This window comes from Rhamphochromis longiceps, linkage group LG11 (assembly GCF_057381845.1).
Source record: "Rhamphochromis longiceps isolate RC_006_pf linkage group LG11, R_longiceps_female_GT1.1, whole genome shotgun sequence".
NCBI classification, from domain to species: Eukaryota; Metazoa; Chordata; class Actinopteri; order Cichliformes; family Cichlidae; genus Rhamphochromis; species Rhamphochromis longiceps.
The window spans coordinates 22,675,020-22,685,072 of record NC_140567.1 but is presented as its reverse complement, the minus strand read 5'-3'; the positions used below and the strand labels follow the sequence as shown (position 1 = coordinate 22,685,072).

The 10,053-nt window shown below is 40.8% G+C and overlaps 1 protein-coding gene across 2 annotated transcripts; it reads right to left on the bottom strand.

Moving 5' to 3' along the window:
* Positions 1-1,162: 1,162 nt before the first annotated feature.
* ecm1b (extracellular matrix protein 1b) lies at positions 1,163-6,747 on the bottom strand. Of its 2 annotated transcripts, XM_085422962.1 has the most exons (11): positions 6,478-6,747; positions 5,918-5,974; positions 5,445-5,480; positions 5,278-5,316; positions 4,701-4,724; positions 4,322-4,602; positions 3,415-3,623; positions 2,478-2,760; positions 2,197-2,390; positions 1,922-2,009; positions 1,163-1,769 (listed from the first exon to the last, which is right to left on the bottom strand). In XM_085422962.1, exons 1-11 carry the CDS (start codon positions 6,545-6,547, stop codon positions 1,587-1,589), a joined length of 1,464 nt encoding a protein of 487 aa, XP_085279088.1. In that variant the 5' UTR covers positions 6,548-6,747; the 3' UTR covers positions 1,163-1,586. The 2 variants fall into 2 exon arrangements, with proteins under 2 accessions (XP_085279088.1, XP_085279090.1); XM_085422964.1 differs by lacking the exon at positions 4,701-4,724.
* Between the last annotated feature and the right edge of the window lie 3,306 nt (positions 6,748-10,053).

The window sequence follows — 10,053 nt, the reverse complement described above, 5'->3', positions numbered from 1 at the left end:
TCTTGGAAGAAAACCTCTTGGAGTCTGCCAAAGATTGAGACTGGGGCGGAGGTTCACCTTCCAGTAGGACAACGATCCTAAACATAAAGTCTGGGCAACAATGGAATGGTTTAAAACAAAACATATCCATGAGTTAGAATGGCCCAGTCAAAGTCCAGATCTTAATCCAATCGAGAATCTGTGGCAAGATCTGAAAACTGCTGTTCACAAACGCTGTCCATCTAATCTGACTGAGCTGGAGCTGTTTTGCAAAGAAGAATGGGCAAGAATTTCAGTCTCTATGTGCAAAGCTGGTAGAGACAAACCCTAAAAGACTGGCAGCTGTAATTGCAGCAAAAGGTGGTTCCACAAAGTATTGACTCAGGGGGCTGAATAATCACGGGTGGAGGCCTGTAAAAACATTTGTCCCTCATCATCTTTTTGGACTTTTTTTTTCTAGGTGTTTTTTTTTTGGGCTGTAATTGCTGATAACATGAGGTGATGTCCTTTACTGGTCCCTGAACTCACTGCCAGGTACTGTGGAGTCCAGTTGGCATTTAACTCCTCAGGCTGGGGGACAGCACCTTTTCTGCCATAATATATCAGGATGAAATCCTTGGACCAACTGTCAGACCCTACAGTTGGTACAGGGAGTCCTGGGATCCTCTTGGTGCATGACAGTGCCCAGCCATACAAACTACTGAGCACCTTTTTGAGCTGTTGAGATAAAACTTTTTTCAAGCAGTTTATGAGCCTCTTGGTCAGCTGGGGCCTTTCTGCATGAACCCTGTGATGGACTGGCAACCTGTCCAGAAGATTAACTGCAAATGAAACCAGAGCACCCACTTCCGTCCTGTGAAAAATAATTGTTCCCGAGGGGAGGGGTCTATTCTAGGGAACAAGACCCCTATTCACAGGACAGAAGGTTGTTTTTTTTTTTTTTTTAACCTTCATTTAGAAGGAGAAGGCAGGGCAGGCTTCATCCTCTGGCCAGGCGGTTTTTTGTTGTTGTTGTAAACCTTTTTTCTTTTTTCTATTTTTTATTGTTTTCCAATACATCCCTAATTTATCCTTTCAACTTCTACCTTGTGCTGCTGTAACAAGGGAATTTTGTGGTCTGTGGTTAAAGCAGCATGGACTTGTATCCAAAGTGTCACACAGTAAACCAGACAGAAAGGAAGATTTTAAAAATGTGTTTATTATCACTTTTTCAGAGAAGATCTTAACTAGAAACCATATAAAAGAGAAAAAAAAGATCTTGAATTTCCAAAAGAATTAAGAAATTAATAATCAAGTATGCAAAGAGCAGCCTATAAAAATAGTGGTACAGTGTCCTAGACAATAGTCTGTTTTAGCAACTATGCATGTAACAGTATGCTAAGTATGTGTAGTATAAATGGTAGAAATGCTCATTTGGTCTCAGAACGCCGGCAGTAGTTGAAGCTAGAAAACTCGGTCAACATTTTACATTTCATTTTGTCTTACAAACATTTAAGTGTTGCACGAATCGTTTCTGTTCAGTGACCGAATGCCACGTCTGCTGCTATCTCACCAATATCCCGAACAGCCCAGCGACAGTGGGGTCAGCAGCGAAAGGCCATACAAGCTTAGGAGATAGGGCACCTTTTCCTCTTCTTCTGGCTTGAGAAGTTGGTTGCTTTGGTGATGGCACTCATGATAATTTTGGAGATGCACTGTGGAGTCTCTTGTGAGGACGATTTGCAGCAGCGGCGGACAGTACTGGGAACAGCCCTCTTTGATGCGCACAGCTTCTGTGACATTTCTTCAAGCTGATGTCATGGAGAGATCAAAGGCAGAACAGCAGCGGGAAATCAGAACTCTCTGTTCAAATTTTAAATGTTGCTAGGCCAAACTTTTTTTTTGCAATTTGTCTTATTTTTGCAGACAAACTTCCCTTTTAATGGCTTTTAATGGGACTTACCAGTCGCGCAGAGCAAGCGGTCTTCTCTTCTTCCTGCAGGGGGCAGCATTGTGTCACAAAGTCCTTAAGAGGAAACCCAACAGGGAATCTAAAACACAGTCACATTGATGCAAATGCATCTCATGTTAGACTGCCCACAGATTATATACTTAAACAAATGTGTTGACATTTCACAGAGCAAAATGAATAGAAAAAATGGAAAAAACATCAAAAGAAACAAAAATAAATTATAGGAAGATCAGATCAAAGAAAAAATGCAATAAATAGTGTCTTACTTCTTCTTGATGGTTTTGTGAGTGTCACATATCTTGTTCAGCGACACTTCCTCATGAGCAGAAGTCACATTATAATACGGGTCTGGAGACATCTGCTGGAAACAGCTGTATTTATCACTTTGGTTCAGACAGCAGGGGTAATTCACCCGTCCTCTGTTCTCACGCAAGCAGAACTTGTTCAGTTCCTCACGCCACTGAAATGAAGAGCAAGAATGAAGTGTCACGACATGGAAACTACTCAGTTAAGCGAAAATGTGTATTTTTAGCTGCTATTCTTTTACCTTCTGGTCAGCACAGTTGACTTTAGTCTTCTTATTTTTGCAGCAACTTTTGAATCCCTTCTCTATAAGATTAACGGTCTTCGCCTGAAGAGCCACCATTTCATAGCCTGAACGTGGGAGGCACTTGATGCTGTAGGCGGGGCGAAGCCTCTGGTTGTGACACACTGATTCAATGGTATCTGCGGTGGGTCGTCCAGGAGGAAAGCTGATGTCAGCAGCTCGGGGAGTAGATAGTTTCTTGGTCTTCCTTTCTATGAGGGCTATGGGAACAGGGCCGTGTGTCCTGCAATGCATGAGGCATAAGGTCAGACACAGACATGCCTCTTACGGGCTCAGGATGAATTCAGCATAACGGAAATGTGTTTTGCAATATGAAGCTACTTTTTCTCTTTGCCTTAAATGATAACCTGACATTACTTCTTCTACAGGACTCTTCTCTTCATTGCAATTAAACTTTTGAACTTGACAGATGATGCACGCCCAACAAAATCAATATAAGCAAGTGCACAATAACATCTTTCCACAGTAATAGAATCATTAGTACTATCATTTGCTGTAAAGTGTATTGTTAGATTAATACATAAACATAAATGCAATGTAGTGATAACCATCTCAGCTACTGTATTAAAAATGGTGCCTGCTGCTATGCATTTTTAATGGATTCATTCTAAGTTTATAAGAATTATTAATTTGTTGAAAGGCATAATTACACACAAATCAATATACATTTATGAGTACAATATTTTCTTTCTATTAAACGATCTAAAAAATTACTTAATGTACCTTAAAAGTACTGCCTTTAGTGGCTGAGGCAGCAAAGTATTTATGGTTTAACCTTGGTACTGTTTATTGAGACTGACGGAGAACAAATGCATTATCCTCTTTAATCCGAGTGAGCAAAAATATTGATAATCATTTTTTTTGCTTTTCTACGCACCTCTGGCAAGTGTTCGGGTTAAAGGTGAATTCAGCGGTAGAGGGAAGAGGTTCCACTGGCAGCCCCTGTGTCGGCCCGTAGTTTGGGTTTGGAGCATCATTGCTGAAGCAGTTGAGCCTTTTGTTGTTGTCGTTTATTTTACAGCAGTGATACCAAGGATGCTTTATTGAAAGGTCCTCCTCACAGTACTTTTCAACTGACAGCTCCCACTTGAGTAAGCACAAAACAGAGTAACACAGACAGTCAGGGTGCACAGTGTGAATGAAATTCTTCAATAATAACATGAAGTCTGCACCTTGTCTGCTACTTATTGAATAAATTCACCACCTGAAGTTATGTTGTCAAGAGACAAATTAGAAAACAAACAAGAAGCTGCTAAGGTAACGCTCACTGAGGAATTCAACATAGTTTTGATGCTCGTGCCAAGGCCTGTCCGCCTGTTATGTCTGCCTGGGCTGATTAAACGGGCTTATCGACTGAAAGCGCTCAAGGTTTTCAACTTTGTTTTTAAAAAAACAAAACCCAAGTACCATCACCTCTGCAATGTGAAGAATGTTTCATGCTCCAATTATGTTCAGGTCCAATTCATAAAGTGGTTGAAAAAAATGCTGCTTTTTCTACATTTACAGACTCAAAAATGAAAAGAATATGAGTGCAATAAAAAACTGTATATGTTACTGTATATTATTAGTGCATTGTTCCTAAACAGCACAAATTGTGTTTTTTATTACATGGATATAGAGAAAACACTACTTCCCTATTCTGAAAAAAAACCCCGAATCATCAGCAAAAGTAAGAGAAGAGGAACTCAAGCAACAAACACAGGTCACCATGACATCACTTTATATTTACGCAGAGCTAAAAAAGTATTGCTGAATTAGCTATAAGAGCTGTTGTGAAAACATACAGCCTGTGTGGCGCAACACAGGGTCACTTCTCTCTCCCACGTCTGGTTGTCTTTGCAGCATGTGCTCAGCCAGGCCTCTGCATTATTCACAGCAGAGGCCCTCAACTTGTCAACTCCGTAGCCTGAGTCAGGAAAGTAGGATGATGGGTAGCGCGGACGAAGGTCGCTATAGTCACAGATGGCTTGGAGATTCTCTGACGTTGGCCGACCGAGAGGAAACTGAACGTTATAAGTTGTCGGAAGAGGACCGCTGTAAGAACGGGGACCAACAGTTGGTGGGCCTGCAGGGGAAAGACCACAGTCGGCACTTTTAGCAGTAGAACATAGTACAGAAGGAGCAAGTTTAAAAAAAAAAAATGTAAGTAAAGTAGATGCATACGTCCTCTTGGTCTTGGTCTGAAACCTAAGAAAACAAATAACATTTTTAAAAAAAAAATCAAACAAGAGAAGGCAAGAAAGATTCCCTGACCCAGGTGGTACTTATGAGTAGGTAAGTACAGTACTGTGCAAAAGTTTTGAGCCACTTGAAAAATAAATTGCAGACCTTCTGAAGTTTTTCTTAGGCCCATAGCTGCCTTTTTTTTTTTTTTTTTTTTTTATCACAATCCAGTCTTTTTTTAATTTTAAATTATGCCACTAATCATTGACCTGGGAATCATTCAAGTATAAACAGGCTCTACAAAAAATGACAAAGGTTACAAAGGCATAAAATTGTATTTTTACATTAATAAGCTGATTCACAAAGAGCTATTAGCTGAAAACTGGAGACATATCTCAGCATGGTGTGCGGTGTGTCCTTAAAGAATTGGAAGAAACTCTTAACAGAGAATGGACCAAAGGCAGCCAAAATACAAAGAAAAGCTTTGAGTGTGCTTTTAAGAAGCCTGGAAAAGTATTCCCGAAGACTACTTAAAGACATTCCATGGTGTTGCACACTACTGTGAATATCTGCTCACCTCTCTGCCTTGGTTGAGGCTGCACTGGCCGCTGTGAATCTGGGAAAACAGCAAAAAAACCACAAAATATATTAATTTAATTGGGGGGGGGGGGGGGGGGGGGGGTATGTAGTGCATTTATGCCAAAACATTATAACTAGAGGTAAGACGATAAATGGTGCCCATACCAAAGTGATCTCTCAAGTCCATCTCTTTCTGCATCTCTAAAGATACAAAACATAATACCAGATTTTTATATACATTATTTTAAATGAAGTAAAACACTAAAACAGACAGAAAGACACAGCTTTATATATTTTTTAAATTATATTTTAGTTCTGTACTCAAACTGGGCCACAACTAACTCAACCTGGCTGCAAATAACCTTAAAACAAGAGTGGTGGGCTCTTTCGGGGTTTAGAATGTCACTTCCATAAAAAGAGAGAAGAAAAACAAGACTGTCAGTACATTTTCTAACCTTCTAACCACAGAAGACATTTCACTGCAATCATAAAACAAACCGGTTAAAAGAAGACTTTCATCTCAAAGTCCTAACATTCCTCTTGAAGTGAGAGCTGGCCAAATACAAGTATGAGCATGTGACGTTATAATTGGTAGCTGTGGAGATGCTGCGCTAATATGTGAATGCGCGCGCACACACCTTGCATCAGTTGGGGAATGTCAAAGGTGACCTCGCGCTGCTCAAAGAAGCGCTCGTCTATAATGTTGCAGGCGGCACACAAAGGAGAGACAGAGAGAAAAAAGAGTGAGACAAAGTTACATAACCATAACTACGCATGTTTGTTTTTTTGTTATTGTTTGTTTGTTTATTACTACTGAGAGCGAAAAATGATGGAAGTATTGAAGAAGTCAGATCCTTCATCGGAAAAAAAAAACTGTAAAAGGTAGAGTGGGACAAAATAAGAGAAGTTTTGGAAGTTTTATAAACAAACAAACAAATAAAAATGTTATTTTATACGTGCATCTGTGTGTAATCTATAAAAATACACGTGAGACATGTCTGAAATGAAGAACTTGAATCAAAGTGCTCAGAGCAGACTGCTTTGTATAAAAGTCTACCTGGCACCAGGTCACTGCAAAATAGACGCTCCCACTGCAGCAGGAGCGATCAAACATGGAGCTGGGCAATCGGCCATGAAGCAAACAAGAATTCCCTGCGTGGATTTCTAGTTGGAAGCAACAAAAAAGTAGTGTACCAACCTTCGGATGCTGAGCTCAGTAAAACCAAGAGCAAAGCGGTGGAACAGATTAGCGCCCAAGTCGGACCCATTTTGGACCTGATCGTGTCCGTGCCGTGCTATGCGTGCTTTATGTTCTGCAGCTGCAGCTGACTGTCCTGGCAGAGTGCGCAGAGGCCGCCCAGGAAAGCACGCTCCGCGGGGCAGCGCACAGACGGGCCCGTTAATTGGTCCAACACAAGCCGCTGCGCTGTCTGTCTGAGGAGCAAAAGCCCGCAACAGGACAAAAACTTTTTTACGATTGATGTGGGATTTAAGGGAGCGGAAAAAAGGTGGGAGGGAAGGAAGTTTTTTGACATGACTCATTGGTGATGCGTTCAAATTCCTGGTGCTGTTTAATGGGAATGTATGGAACCCTTATGTGGAAAAGCTCAGCTTTAGCATTTTTTCCTGCTTAAAAACTTAACATGGAGAGGAAAAGAGAAAACTTTTCAACGAAAATAAACCAAACAAAAACATAGGCAATCTTGGAATAGCAATACAAATATGTCTTGTAAAATAACGTATAAAATACAGTTTGTTAAATAGAAAGTGTTAAAACAAAGTATGTTTATGCTTTCCTATTTCTCAAGGCTACTGAGAACTTAATGCAACACAGTCTGTTTTTCTTAAGGATCAGAAGCTTGTCCTTATCATGTATCAGATGTTTACTTGGTCTTGATGTTATCTTGACCTATATACTGTGTTTACATTGAAATACCACAGTGTGAGACCATAAATGCCAATACTCCCATTAAAGCTGGCTGACTGAAAAGAAATCCTTTAAATTATTTTTTTTTACAAAGCAGCAGAGCCTGAGTAATCCTTATTTTAATAATAGGCGAATCATTCCTAGCTCAGTGATTGTTTTGCTTATTGCCTGATAAATGACAAATTCCATCCAGAGTTTATGCTCTGGATTATGGCAACTTCCTGCCTCATGAGAATGAGTTTCCATAGCTGTCATCGACACCGCAAACACAGTCGTCAGGGTTTTTTGTCAGACTTTGTGGAGGCCTGTCTAGACACACAATACTAAATATTTATCTCTGTGATGATTAAACTGATCATCACAACTTTTGTTTTATTGTAATAGATGTGCGAGTTTGCTTTTTAGTCAACCATTTTTAGAAAGTTCCTCAACTAGAAGCATATTTACAAGAGGAAGAGATTTCAGCTTTCGGGTCCCTCTTCTGTTGAACCAGCCACTAGATTTGGGAGAAAGACACCTTCTCTGCTTTTAAGCTTAGGCTTAAAACTTTCCTTTTTAAGAAAGCATATAGTTCGGGTTGGATCAGGTGACCCTGACTCCTCCCTTAGTTAAGATGCAGTAGGTCTAGGCTGCTGTCACGACGTACAAGGTGGACTCACGCGCAGGACTCCGGGGATGATGTACACAAGAGAATTTATTACAGAACAATGTCCAATGAGTTTATATACACAGATACGGGGCAGTGCTATGTCCAAAAGGTGAGGGGGGCAGGGGTCCGGGGAAAATCCAGGGGAACACGCTCGTTTCTCTCCACACAATCCAGACACGAATCCACTCGCACACCAGGAAAACAGTCCAGGGAATCTGTACACAAAGAGACGCTTGTTAAATGCTAAACACACACTGCATGGGAAAATACTTGCTGGGGCGCTCGACTTTCACTGACGCGATTCTCACAACGATCCAGCGAAGAACAGCTGTTGCTTCCCGTCTTAAATACCACACTGATGAGGCGCAGGTGTTTCTTCCTCCGAGGGCGTGGGCCAAGGGCGTGAACCCATAATGAGTTCAGCCCTGGCGAGAGAGAGGAGAAGAGAGAAAGAGGGGGAGACAGCTGATCAGCGACCAGCTGAACCCCCAGGCCGTGACAGCTGCTGAGTGTTTCATTGTCATTCACTTTGTGTTACAGTGTGTATTCTTGTCCCGTCTCCCACACCTCACCCCCAAATGATCATGGCCTCTCCCTGAGCCAGAATCCTGCCAGGTATTTCTTCCTGTAAAATGGAAGTTTTCCCTTCCCACTATCGCCAAGTACTTGCTCACAGGGAGGCATTTGATAGTTGACATTTTCAATCTATTACTGTAGGATCTCTACCTTACAATATAAAGTGTGTTGAGGCAGCTGCTGTTTAGATTTGGTGTTGTAAAATTGAAATCAAATCAAAGAAGTTGGAATATGAAGACACTTCATAAAATAACACCAGGATTCAGTATCAAGGTAATGCAGTGATGTGATGGTTAACTTTATATGACAGAGATATGAAAAGCCTTGCTGTCCTTGTTATGTCTGTAATCTGTAGAGATTAGGTCCAGGGTCATCATGGCCTCAGTGTATGAAAGAATGACTGGAACACAGCTTCTCCAGCCAGTTTAATTCTCCTTCAGTTCTCCTTTGCAGTTCAAATAAACTTTAATACTGACTATTGGACATATGTTGTTTACCCAGGAGGAGTATTTTTCTTTTGCTGCTTTGGCTGCAGCTTTGTCGAGTCAAACAAATACGAGTATTAAAGGTGGTGCTGGTGAGTGCCGGGAGCTGTACGAAAAAGCTGAAATTCCTCTTGGAGGTCAGGTTTATGGAAAAATAAACAAGCCCCGCTGATACATCACAGCCTGTCATGGATGTTTAAGAAAATTAAAGGCAACAATTTTCTTTTTCTTTTTTTTGCTTTGACAGCCTCTAACAGTAAATGGTTCTCTGGTAAAAAGGAGTTTTGGGTAAGTCATGTGTCAGTGGAAATGAGATATACAGAACTGCAAAAACATCATAATATTGTTGAAAATCCCACGCCCTGCCCAGCTTTTGGGGGTGGCACTGGACCCAATCAGAAGCCTGGATCAGACATCTGTTCTGTCTTGCGTGCTGCAGCCTGCGAGCAAGCATGCTATGATGTCTTTTTTTAAACGACACTAAAAATGTGTTTGATATGTTTTCTAAGTAAGGTTTCGCATTTTTCTTATGTTTGTTTCTGCATCATTTCAAAGTTAAATTAGTTCCTTATTAAAGTACAACCCTCCTTTTTTTATTTGACTCTTAAAAGTTCTGTTTTAGTCATCTGCAGCAGTCATCTGTACCAGTCGGTTACCTCATCTAAACCACTTAACTGCTCACTCTCATTGTTTCACTGGTGTGTCAGTGCAGAGGTGCTTACTAAAGCCTACACACCAGGTTAGTCTGTTTTCTGCATGGTTCCTGGAGTTGAGTTGGAGCACTTAGACACTGGATGCAGATCAGAGAGTTCACAATAATAAAAAAGAGACCTAGGAGGGGAGCTCAGCTGAGAAAAATGCCCTCATGCACACAGGACTGTTAGTATTATAAAGTCTCTTATCCTTCTTCACCTCCAAGAACATTCTTTTTTTTTTTTTTTTTTTTTTTTGCCTGTCCCGTTTGGCTCTTTTGCCATCAGAATTGTTGTCTAAAGGCAAAGAAAGATGCCCAACGGATTTACTTTACCAAATTGACCATCCCAGCCTTGCCGTAATGGTCCATTTGATTCACCTTTTATTGTTTATTTTATTTTCACTTACTGAATACGGGACAGACTTGACTGGGGGAAAGAAAGA